At 41.0% G+C, this 12,391-nt stretch overlaps 1 protein-coding gene across 6 annotated transcripts in view; it reads left to right on the top strand.

Moving 5' to 3' along the window:
• Window positions 1–12,391, top strand: part of Sorcs1 (sortilin related VPS10 domain containing receptor 1) — a 477,793-nt gene that overhangs the window by 308,787 nt on the left and 156,615 nt on the right. For all 6 annotated transcript variants that reach the window (XM_046450463.2, XM_046450461.2, XM_046450466.2 and 3 more), the window contains exon 4: window positions 400–558. In XM_046450463.2, coding sequence (XP_046306419.1) covers window positions 400–558 — 159 coding nt within the window. The remainder of the gene's footprint in view (window positions 1–399; window positions 559–12,391) is intronic.

The following is a 12,391-nucleotide window of genomic DNA, read 5'->3' as shown; positions in this document are numbered from 1 at the left end:
CTCAGTTCCCACAACAGACAGTAACCAGTCACTCATTTACTGTGCCAAATGGAGCAATTAAGGGGCCAGATGAAGAAGCACTGGCATTAAGGAAGTCATAGGAAATGTTGCAGGGGAAGGAGTAACTAGAGGAAAAGAAAAAAAAAGGAATCCTATGGAAGAAAATGCAGTTCTCCCTCTCTTTCCCTTCCTTACCAATTCCACTGCCCCTTTCATTTCTCACGGTTTGATGGCATTGATCCACAATAGCAGCATAAACGTGGCAGAGTGAAGGTCTTTGGCCAAGAATTCTCTACCTGCCCCTTATCTTTCCCTTGTCTAAATTTTAGCTCATTTTTGAGTTTTGTAAGTTTATAACCTCTCTGTTTTTTTTTCTTTTCCCCACCATTCTTCCTGCAGATTATGTTACTCACAGACCCGGAGATTGAGAGCAGTTTATTGATCAGCTCAGATGAAGGGGCAACGTATCAAAAGTACCGGCTGAACTTTTACATCCAGAGCTTGCTTTTCCACCCGAAGCAAGAAGACTGGATTCTGGCATACAGTCAAGACCAAAAGGTGAGCACCGTGACTTTCTTGAAACTCTGGTGCCCAGATCTCCAGGGAAAAGAGAGCTAGATAATCACCTCTGTATTTCATCTGGATGACTGCTTCTGTTCTGTGCAATAGCCTGAACTTTGTGCCAGTGAGATATAGGGAAGCAAAGAGGATCTTGGGTTTCTTGCTTAACCCAGATGAACATCTCAAACAGCATGAAGAATACAGGTTAGATTCTAGACAAAACACTGGAGAAGCAGTTCTTCACTTGGATGCTGTGCTAGCTTTCTGTCACAGTAACAGATTACTGAGATAATCAACTTAAAAAGAAAAAAAAAGTTTATTTTGACTCACAGTTTTGGAGGTTCTAGTTGAATGTCCCCAACCTTTGGGCTTCCAGCAAGGTAGCACCTTATGGCAGGGGGTGTGGCAGAACAAAATCTATCTCATCTGCCGGGAGGTAAAGAGAAGAAAGCATGAGTTGTGGCCAAGGTTCCACATCCCCTTCATGAGCATCCTCATGATGACCTAAGGACCTCCTACTAGGCCCCACCTCCTATATATCCCCAGCACCTCCCGGTAGCCCTGCCTTGGGGATGCACCCTTTAATACACGGACCTTTCGGCAACATTCTTTCATCTAAACTATAGCAGATCTCTGAGGTTGTCAGGAGCTACTGGCCTCCGTGGAATTGGAGACTATTTTATGTATATGGGTAGGTGATCAATTTTCACAGTAAAGGATTCATAGCTTTGCTCAGAATCTTACAGGGAAGCACAAATGCAAAGAAGGGTGCTAAGGGTTTGCTAAAACAAGTGAGAGAAATGACCAGAGAACAACAATAATGTGCACAGGTAGTGTTACTCAGAACCCAGTGACCTCAGGAATTTTCTTCACTTAGTGGGAAGAAGTCCACTTCTTAAGATAGCACAAGATGTGTTTATGCTATTTATTACATTTGTGTGCACATGCATGTGCCCCATAAATGTCATACTGTATTCAAGGTACTCTGTACTACATATGTACCACAAAAAAGCAGAGAACACCTGCTTTTAGAGAGCTTACATTCTCAGCTATAATATAAGGTTAGCAATGGCAGATATAATTAAATTAAAAGTAAAAGAAACAATATATGCATAGGCAAATATGAGAGAGACTATAGCCACGAAACTTAAAGGGAAAACAGGATATATGGTATTATTCAGTGAAGTTATACTGAGGATTCCCCTTAGAGGAGTCATGTCTTAAAAATTATCTATATTGAAAGAAGAACTGGCTGCATGAGTTGGGAGGATATTCCAGAGTTTAATCTGTCTGAGCATGCATCAAAGTTTGGGGTTTTCTCTGAAGGCAGAGGAATGGTATAAGCAATTTCCCAAGGTCTCTACTGTCGTGAGCATTTTGGAGGAAGCAAATGAACATCTTACGATTGGAGTTTTATTCATAGTGCCCTTACTGCCAAATAAAATGCACATTATGCCTAAAAATAGAAAAGATTTACAATTAGTCCTTTTTTTGACTCTTGAGCAGCCTGGCTAGCCTTTGAGCAGAATGCACAATTCTGTTCCTGGAGTCAAGCCACAGTGCATCTGGCCCAGGAAGTCTCAGTTAACAGAGATGAGGGATGAGCAGCTCAGGACACAGAGTATTAGTCATTTAATCCACTGGGTTATTGAATTTTATTCGACAGTTGGTTAATTTTTTTCCCCTGATGCCAGAGGCACAGTGAAGGCCAGATTTACCTGGCTAAGTGAAAACTCTGCATCTTTGCAATTATGCTGGAAGTGATGCCTATAAATGTAACACTTCATGTCCCGTCACTTCAAACACTGCCTCCTGAGCTCTCTATAGCAGAGTAGATGACCCTGTAGGAGATAGGGCACATGGACTGTGATCCCAAATCAGCCTTTTGTGGTGAATAGTTTTAGCGCTGACTTCCTTTGCCTTCCAATATGTTTGTATGGATAATTATAATAGCGGATGCTCCTCCAACAAGTTTGAAACAAACCACAAATACTAGACTCCACATCTGTTTTAGACACTCTGTGTGGTTGTGATGTCAGTATATAATAACTATATCAAGGAGCTTAATTAATACATATAATTTCACGATGCCTGAGAGAGGCTAAAAAGTCAGTGCCCTCACTTAAGCATAATGACTGCACAATCAGAGTAGCTGAATGAATTTCATGCAATTGGTAGCCCATAGTTGAAGAGATAGAGATTTAGTGATATGTATAACTTTGAAGTCCTATGAAATGACTTCACCTGGACCTTCATGAATACATCAGATTTCTGTTTGAGAGGAGCACATTTTTTTAATATGAGGAATATCAGAAATAATCATATAAAGTTTGGAAAACCATGTTTACAGGATTGTGTATTTGGCTAAAACCAAAGTCTGGTAAAGCTAATTATAATGTGCGCGCGCGCGCACACACACACACACACACACACACACACACACACTTTTAGAACCTAATTTTGATTAGTTTTCATTTTTTAACTGATTGTGCAGGCATAAATAATTTTTTGTTTTCCTAATTAGCAGCCTTTGGGAATTTTGGTCAGGATAATGATGTGTTCAGCCTGTGGATGTCAAGAACTAAAATGATAATGTAAGGATGAACTGAGGTCCAAAGCAAGAAGACTGGTTAGGGTGATGGGTATACTGCTGGCTTCACATGTTGAAAGTCTGGAACAGAAGATACCTTTTGTCACCACAGACCCAATGAATCCTGTCATCTTAGAGCTGAAAAGAACCCTTGTTCATCTGAGCTCTAAATGATGCTAAGGATTCAGAAATCTGAGGAGTGAATACATTTCTTCAAAGGGAAAATGATCCAACTGGTATCATCTGTGGATGCCCAATGAATAGAAAAATGATTCCATAAAATTTGATAGGGTTCTCATTTTCAAGAGTGATATTTTGAGGTGTACAGATGGGTAGAAGCCCGTTTTTCTGCAACCTTTCTGTTTCTGTAAGAAAGAATGAAGGATAAATCATCTTGGCATGACAAATTGGATTATCTGATAATATATATGGAAGGGGCCCAAGACTCAGTCTTTCAAGGCTTGAGCCACAGAATGAGGCTGGGAGCATCAGCCAGAGGGGAGCAGGCTGCAGACATTGCCACAGGCTAATGGTGGTATTGTCTGGAGTCAAGTGGAGAGGGACTGTGGTCACTCAGGTGGGTCATTGGTATGGAAATCAGAACGGGCAATCACTTGTAGACCATGGGGCTTTTAGGACTGAAGAGCTGTAGCTGTGGGCATCAAGCAGGGTCGGTGCTGATGTTGGCTGGTCAGTGGCTGTATGTGCCTAGCAAAGGAGAATGTTTCTTTTTTCATACACCTCATCAGGGTTTCAGTGACAGCTGCTTCAGAACTCCCATCCTCAGTGCTGGTATCAATAGGCTGGATGCTGTTTTACATCAAACTAGTGAATAGAACTCTCGGCTGAGTTGCCATCTCTTAGAAAATGCCTCGTTGGATAGTGGCTCCTCCAGAACTTACCTGAGAACAAAGTCTTTACTCCTGGCTTTTCTTATTTGCTGTTTTCTTTTTCTTTTCTTTCTTTCTCCCTCTTTAAACACCTCGACACATTTCTTTGTCCTGTATTTTCTGACATTGTTTTTTTCTGTACTTCAGTGAATGAGAATCTTTTAGGTCCTGAGGACAGAATTTGGATCTCTGGCCTGAAGAGAGCCCATATGGACTGCAGGCTCTGCTCCTGCTGTTTCATCTTGGATGCCTTGAACACCCAGTGGAGGCTTTTTGATGTGAGCATTATAAGGGACTCAAAGAGTTTTCTTGAGCAGTTTGTCTTTACTGGCCCAAGTTAAGAGTTTTGCTGGCCATCACTTCCATGGGAGGCCAGATTTTTTTTAAAGTGGTTTTTAATTAAGGATAAATTTGTGTGGTTTAATGTTGTCAGACTTCTCAAAATTGGGAAATTTTAATGTTTTAGTTGTTTTCCTTGGAGGGAAAAATCTATTGGTGATATTCAATATCTAAGTAGTTGCATTAGCCAGGGTTCTTCAAAGAAACAGAACTAGTAAAAGAGAGATTATGAAAATTGGCTTATGAAATTATGAAGGGCCCAAGATCTGCTTTATGCTAGCTGGGAAAGTGAAGAAAACCAGTGGTGCGATTCAGCCCAAGTCCAAAGGCTTGGGAATTGGGTAGTAGTAGGATGTGGGGGTAAGTGGGAGGAGTGCCAATCATGTAAGTTCAGAGCCAAGTTCAGAGACCTAAAAATTAGGAATGTGGGTTTCTGAGGGCAGAGAAAATGAATGCCTCAGCTCAAAAAGAGAGAGCGCACTCTCCTTTGGAACCTCAAATGACTGGATGATGTCCACCCACATGGGGAGGTGGAATTTCTTAACCTACTGATTCATATACTACTGTAATCTGGAAACACCCTCAAAGACACACCTAACTATAAGGTTTACCAGCTATCTGGAATTTCTCAGCCCCGTTAGGCTGACATATAAAATCAACCACTGGTGCTGTTGCATGGAGATAAATGCTCTCTTAAATGGGTGAGTTCCCCAAGAATGACTGAAGGGAAAAGTGTAAATTCTTTTTCCTATTAAAGGTGTTAAAGAAATAGCCTGACTGCTAAAAAGCCCTGCCCTCAGACTTACCTGTTCAGAAATAGGAGCAATACTCTGACCTTTTGAGGATCTATATGAGAGTGTGCTTTTGGAAACCATGCCCCTCAGATTCATGGTGAACCACTGTGAACCACAGGAAGAAATCCATGGCATTTATCATAGAAGCATGAGAATCTTGCTCTTTTATTTATTGTTTATTTATGTAATTTAAACAGTAGGCAAACGGAACATTCTGCTCTTGTTGTTGTTTTGTTTCTTTGTCTTTGGAAACGAAGCAGACAGGAAAAAGGAGACACAGCCCTTTACTTCGTTGCTCGTTTTCCCGACTTTCTTGCCTCAATACAGGAAACCACCCAAGGAAGGCTTAGCAGCAGGCTGAGTCTGCCAGATTACATCTTTATTTTAATTTGGCAATAAACTAGTGTACAAACTGTGCTATAAAACATTGCCTCCAACGGCATCTCTCAGTCTGTCTTAAACACCTCACTAAACATGATGTGTTGGGAAACATTTGAAATGAGAGAAAACAAAGAGCAGATGTGACTGTAAAGGGGGAAAAAAACAGGGAAAAGTAGAAGAATATGCATATACCTCAGCTTTGTGGAGCATGCGGGTACTGGGCTCTTGGCATCTCTGTGAGGGTTTACACTGGAGGAGCAATTTGTAAAGAGAGAAGTGTAAAGCTGTGAAGCCAATTTGAGGACTGCCAGGACTCGGGCTGCGTCAAGCTCTGGAGGAGAGGCCACTGGTCTCCTCATCCAGGCTGGCCAGGCCTCCTCCTTCCCCAGCTGCTCTGCTGACCTAACCACCAGCTAAGGGCCTGGTCTTCAGCCCAGAGCAGCACCCTGATTCTCCCTACCCTCGTGGATGCCCAAGACCATTTCAGCCATGAAATCAATTTTTGCAGACAGGCCAGAACTCTGGGGCTGGATGGAGACGAGTGGAGAGCCAGAGTTCATATAGAAGGGGAAAGGCAGTGCCGGGCTCCTGCCTGCTCCTCTCTGTGGAGGATGGCGGGGCCAATGTCCGGACCTTCCCATTTATTAAAGAGAAGCAATCCTGCTTTGCTCATAATGTGGTGTTTTCTTATTTTTTTAAGCATTTACAACTAACTCAAAAACTTGAACACTGTGGAAGTCAAATAAACCTCCTTGACTACTTCATATTGGTCCCCAGTTTACTTTTTCTGTCCATCTTTCTCATTATTGTTGTTTTTCTTCCTTTTTTTTGTGTGTGTGTGTGCTTATTTTTGTTTTTATTCAAATTGAGTGACCAATTCTGTGGAGGGAGGACAAAGCCTATTAGGACAACTTTTTGGGCCAGCCTTCTTTGGTGACAGTTCTAGAATATTCACAAATTTATATTGTGCCATTTATTTTGAAGCTCAACCAGGCAGAATTCCAAGTAATTCTATGTAGGAAACCTGCTTTTCCCCTGATCTCCAATAAATTCCAAAGAATCACATTTTATGAAAGAAATACAGAAATCATCTGTCTTCATGTGGGCCTCAACTTTAAGGTTTTGATAAATATGTTTTAAAACATACAAAATGAAAATGGGATTTTGAAGGGAGGAAATAGGTTTCGATAAAGGAGGTTCTGTTCACAAATAATGAAACCCTTAAATATGAACAGTTGGCATTCTCTCTGTAGATGGAAGCTGACTTTGAATTAAAATTATATATTGGTAGAAAAGGAAAAATGTACTGCCAATGTGTTTGGTAGCCAATGATAGAATTTCAGCTACTTGCATAGAAGTAAATTTAAAAGAACTACTTTTAGCTTCTCGCTTCTCTCTCGCGCGCGCTTCTCTCTCTCTCTCTCTCTCGCCTCTCTCTCTCTCTCTCTCTCTCTCTCCTATTGTACAGTTCCTCAGATTTTATTTAAGCAATTTCTTATCTACTTTTTAAAAATAAAATGTTCCTTTCTCTCTTTTCAATTGATCCTTCCTAGGTCCTAGTGCAGGGGCAACACTTGTTATGGTAGTTTTGAATGATGGACATAGACATTCCCTGAGAAATGCTGCCTACTTAATATGGAAGCAGATGAGGTGTCAGCTCTGAGATGCAATAGAGCAAAGTGGTAAGGCTGTCACCTCTCTACTCTGCCCTGATTGTATGACGGTCAGTAGGTCATGTAACTTTGTAGTTTCTCCCCCTGTAACGTGGGAAGAATAGTAACAGTACCTGCTCCATGGGACTGTTAGAAGACCCTGAGAGAATGTAGGTAAAACACTAACCCTGAGCTTGGCACAGAGCAAACATCACATACATACTAACCAATGTACTATTTCAACACTCAAGACGAGGCAGACCTGGGAAGCTTGTACTACAATTAGCCGCAAGCCTGCCTTAGCCAGACACTGCTTTTGTTCCCTGTCTTTGCAGGATGGGAGATATAGCACTTTGATTCAGTGTTGAATACCTTTAATCACTAAAAGCTACCATGGAACCAGATCAATGGACAAAGAAGAACTGGTATATAGTGCATGGATAATATTATTGATTATAAAAGCATCAAACCATTAAATGCCCAAGTATTTATCTTCACAGTAATTCTATTTGTTTTTGAATAGACCTAGCAACCCTTTAATGTCAAAAGGGTAAGATGGAGATAAAAGACAAATGGATCCTTGAATTTCAACCCGTGGGGATATTCAAATGGCTTCTGCACAAGCATAAACACTTAGGAAACTGATATCTATCTTATACTATCACGTCTCCCCAAGGCACTGCATTAAGTAAAAATGCACTCTGTTATTCAGACAAAATATGTTGAGCATTTTATACCATGCTGGTCTGGCAAGATTTCCATGTGCTTGAAATTTCCCAGTGTCCAGGCTGATTTCTAATCTCATGAATATGTAAATAATTTAAGTATCCAAGTACAAAACTGGCAATTAGAGTGGAAACCAGGGAGCTTGCTAAATGTCAACCCCAAACATTGTTTATAAAACAAATTCTTGAGCTGAAATGCCATCATATGCAAACAGGGAAGTCCTACATTCAACTTAGATGCCATGTTTAAACAGGTTATATCATTATTTGTTTTTTCAGTTACTATTTGGAACAGTTTAATCTACCTGTTCCTAATGATTTGAAAGAAATGGGATACAAGAACAAGGAGCAATGGATGTGTTAAAATACATGATTTGAAAAAAGGTTAGAACAGACAAAATTATGCTGAGGCCAACATAGGCTTTGAAATATAGGTATATGTTGGCATTTGCCACTTTTTAGTCAGTTCTTGAAACTTTCAAGCAAAATTTCATCTTCTTATTTTTCTATATACCCCTGGACCTGGGTGCACAGGAAATGTCCCCAAATCAAAGTGGCCCAACATCGTATATTGACTTTTCCTTCTCAGTCAGCTCCAGTTTCATATATCTATTCCCCCAATCCTCAGAGTGCCAAACCCAACTGTGGGGGATGTGACAGCCTTCAGTGACAGCTGAGGAATGGCCTCTGTCAGATTTGACAAATCCAGCCTCAGGAGGGATTGATGGAGCCAGCAGCCTGTCACCATTCCTGCTCACCCTGCATCAGCAGAGCCTGAATGCTCAGCCACAGTGCTCTCACCTTTTGACCTTGCTGACTGGATGTTTGTATCCAGTCTACAGTAGCTCCCTGCAAGTTTTGGCAAGCTTGTACCTACCCAACCTGGTCCCGGGCTCCATTTACAGCTTCAGTTCCCACGTCCATTTTCATTTTGCATTACAGCCACACTGGTTCTCTTCTCTTGGTCAAAGAAAAACAAAAAAACACCATTCTGAGTTTTGCTGCTCCATTTGCTTCCATTGATCCATTCCTCTGGAACACTTTTCTCTACATCTCTTGTCTTAGAACTTCTCATCGTCCTTCAATGCTCGCCTTGAAAGATGTTGCAAGTTCCCCCTTAGGCACTCTGAACAAGTGCATACATTACTACACATTGTCTATGATATTCTTGATAAGCTAGCTTTTTCTTGGAGAAGCATCTATTGGGTTGGAGGGGTAGGTGGCATCTGGGTTTGTCATTATGTTTGTCTCACTGTACATGGCCCATACCAACTAATGATGATAAACACTCCTCAGCTCATTTTAGGAGCTGTCAATTTTGGTTTTCCCTTACCGAGAGTTCTGGTTCTCAGTTGTGCTGTGGAACTAGAATATCAGAACATACTTTAGAAGACTTTGTGTTTCTCTGGACTGATTCTCTTTCTGTCTATTGAGTCAGAAGGAAAAAAAAAAAAGAACTGGGTATTTGCAATGCCTCAGGCCTGGCATTAGGAATTTATTTGAAGTCCTTAAGGTACTATCTCTTTCTTGCTAAAAAGAATGCAGCAAGAGCAGAGAGGCCCAGAGAGCCGTGAGGTAGATGAGTGCTTTGTTCTGAGGCCATCCCTGGGGCAGAATTAAGATGAGGCAAATAAATAGAACTGGCAAGGTTTTCTGTTAGCCTTTTTGAGAAATGCAATTCGCAGGCCCCCTGCCTACCAAATGTTAAGGGCAGAGAAGGAAAGAGGAGTGAGCAGGCAACCTCAAAAAGAGCCAACAGCAGAAAGGGTTCCACCAAAAGAAGTCTCTCCATGAGTTGTGTGGCAGATTCCCAGGAAACTGCCCCTAACTAGGGAAGTTGCCCCAGGAAGCTTTGTGGTGAATAGCATCCCGTTCTGTCAACCAGAGACTTCAAACATATTATCAGGACTCCTAGCTTCAGTGCAATTTGCCTTGGACCAATTCCTGTGGAATTGATGTCTTTGCAACAATTTTGTAGCTGCAAAAGAAAATTTATTTTGTGTATCTAACAATCTGAAAAGAGAAGATACCCTGATTCAATTAAGGAGTGTTGAAAAAGACCTTCCAGGGACAGTGACAATTACAAACATTTGCATCAATACAGTATATTGAATTTCCTTTCTACTAGGAAAAAGATGCCATTCTTCTAGGGTTTTAACCAATATGTGAATGATAAGATTGGGGGGAACTGAGAGGAAACTGCTTTAATACCCCCTTCTCTCGCCCCATATTAATCTGCTGTAGCTAAAGACACTGCATCTCATTCATTCTCTCATTCAAGCTCTTTAGCCCCCTTTTGAAACTCCTCTATTTAATCTCTTGACCTTGCCTAGCATCCAAATTGTAGCTTCACAGGCCACCTGAAGAGGGCACCACAGATGCCTGAGAGTTGGTTGTAAACTCACATCAAAACTAACCCTTGAAGTTGCATCCTTTACAATTAAGTCTATTTTTATCTGCACTCTTCTTATAGCACACAAAGGCAGATGGTGAGAAAACAAGTCAACGTGAGATTTTTTTTTTTTTTTAAATCTCAGGAGAAAAATGTGACAGAAAGGAGAAGTGTTGACAGCCCCAGACCAGCACAATGACAGTGTGGAGGTTTAGGCCCTGGGACTGCTAATAGGTCTTGAACGTAGATGAATTTTGGTTTGTGCTCATTAATTTATATTTACAAAGGCAAGGAAGTGGTCTCAGATATCGTAGAATGATTTTAGACAAGAAGGATTTTCTGCCTTTTATTCTTAGTTAACTAGAATCCTTCCCTATTTCCCTTTCAAAATTTCTGCTTCTATTCTTTTCCCATAGTTTGTACCAGTGTTTGCAGAATTAGAACAAATACCTTCTGCAAATGGCATTTTGGGATGCATGACAAAGCATTAGTAGATGCACATTACCCTCTTAAAGCTTGCTCAAGTTTTCTTTCTTTCTCTTCCTAATCTCTCTCTCTCTGTTTCTCTTGGCAATGCTGGAGAAAGCTGCTGCTGCTTTCTCTGATGTGACAGATAGTAATGATAGTTCTCCATTCTGTCTTCTGACAGTCAAAAGAAACCTTGGAGCTAGACACAGACAGGGAGGGAAATAAATCTTATTTAGGTGCTGCCAACACTATGAATTTTATTAAAGGACATTGACTTGTTCTACACGAAAAGCCTTCCACTGGCAGCTGAGATGGAATCAGTGGGGAAAGTGCTGTCATACCTTTCCCTTCTTTGCGGAGGAGAACTTTGCTGTCAGACTCTGTAGATTTAATTAACACATTAACTTGAATGGCTGAGAGTTGGTTTTAGTATAACACCAGGCTGGACAATTAATTTCTTAGGGAGAAAATGTTTGAAGTCGTAGGTGGGGTACACAGAGCCATGTTGTCTTAGGGTGAATGTGCAAGACTCTACTTGCAAATCTTTAGGAGTTTCAAATGCACTGATATTTATAGACTTAATTTTAAGATATTAGACTATAGCCATGTATCCTTGGAAGCAAACCATATTCCTCTAATTCCATTATCCATCTGCTGAAAAACCTGAGTTCCTTACTATGTAGATTTATGACAGGGGGCTTAGCTTGGTGCAGAACCAACCCCTTTCCTTTCTATTATCTACTGTGCTCTGGGCATCTATACATACAGAAGAATGGGATTCATGACATCTAAAAACATTGCAGTCATTAAAAAAGCAGGAGTATTCTTGGATATTTTAGCAAGATTTTATATAGGAAGAAGTTCCTACCTTACATTATTAGAAGGCTCTCTTTAAAGACGACTAAGAACTAAATATAAATATGGGATCTGTAGTTCAGTAGTATCTGTTGTTGTATCACAGGTCTTTGGAGATGAGGCCAGTAGGAATCTTCATGGGTAGGTGAAGGTTTATAAAGAAGGCAGCCTTTGATGTGGCCTGAAAAAAAACCTGGCATCAAGGCAGACAAGTCTTGAAGGAACCTGTGGCAGGGTGGTCGGCCTGGGTAAAGGCAGAGGAGGGGAATGTGCCTAGGTGGGAGTGGGAGGATGAGAAAGCCCACCCACTAAGACCAAAGGGTACCTTTCCAGAGGTAGAATTGGAATGGATGTCACTGAGCTGAATGAGAGAGGCTTGGTTTATTGAATTGTTTTGTATACCCACTGCTCCAGGGACCTCTAGATGCTCACAAATAACAAAGGAGCCTTTTGAAGATATGAACAAATATCATGGGACATACCTGACTGGTCCACAGGCTCGGAATCCAAGCCTAGGTGATAAATTTACAAAGACAGGGAAAAAAATAAAAAAACACAGATGCTGGCACCCAACAATCCTTCACAGAGATGAATTATCTGTGGGAACAGGGATGGCAATTCCTGGGAGTAACCATATGAGCCCTTAGAGTTTATGTATGATTCTTACAGGATCTACGTGAGTCTAGGCTTCATACACAGAATTATTATTTTGAACCATCTTGACTCTGTTACGTTTGTATTGCA

This window comes from Marmota monax, unplaced genomic scaffold (genome assembly GCF_021218885.2).
Source record: "Marmota monax isolate L192 unplaced genomic scaffold, Marmota_monax_Labrador192_F-V1.1 WCK01_AAM20220418_F8-fsc00004, whole genome shotgun sequence".
NCBI lineage: Eukaryota > Metazoa > Chordata > Mammalia > Rodentia > Sciuridae > Marmota > Marmota monax.
Note: the sequence above shows the minus strand (reverse complement) of the source record. Positions and strands in the feature narration are given on the sequence as shown.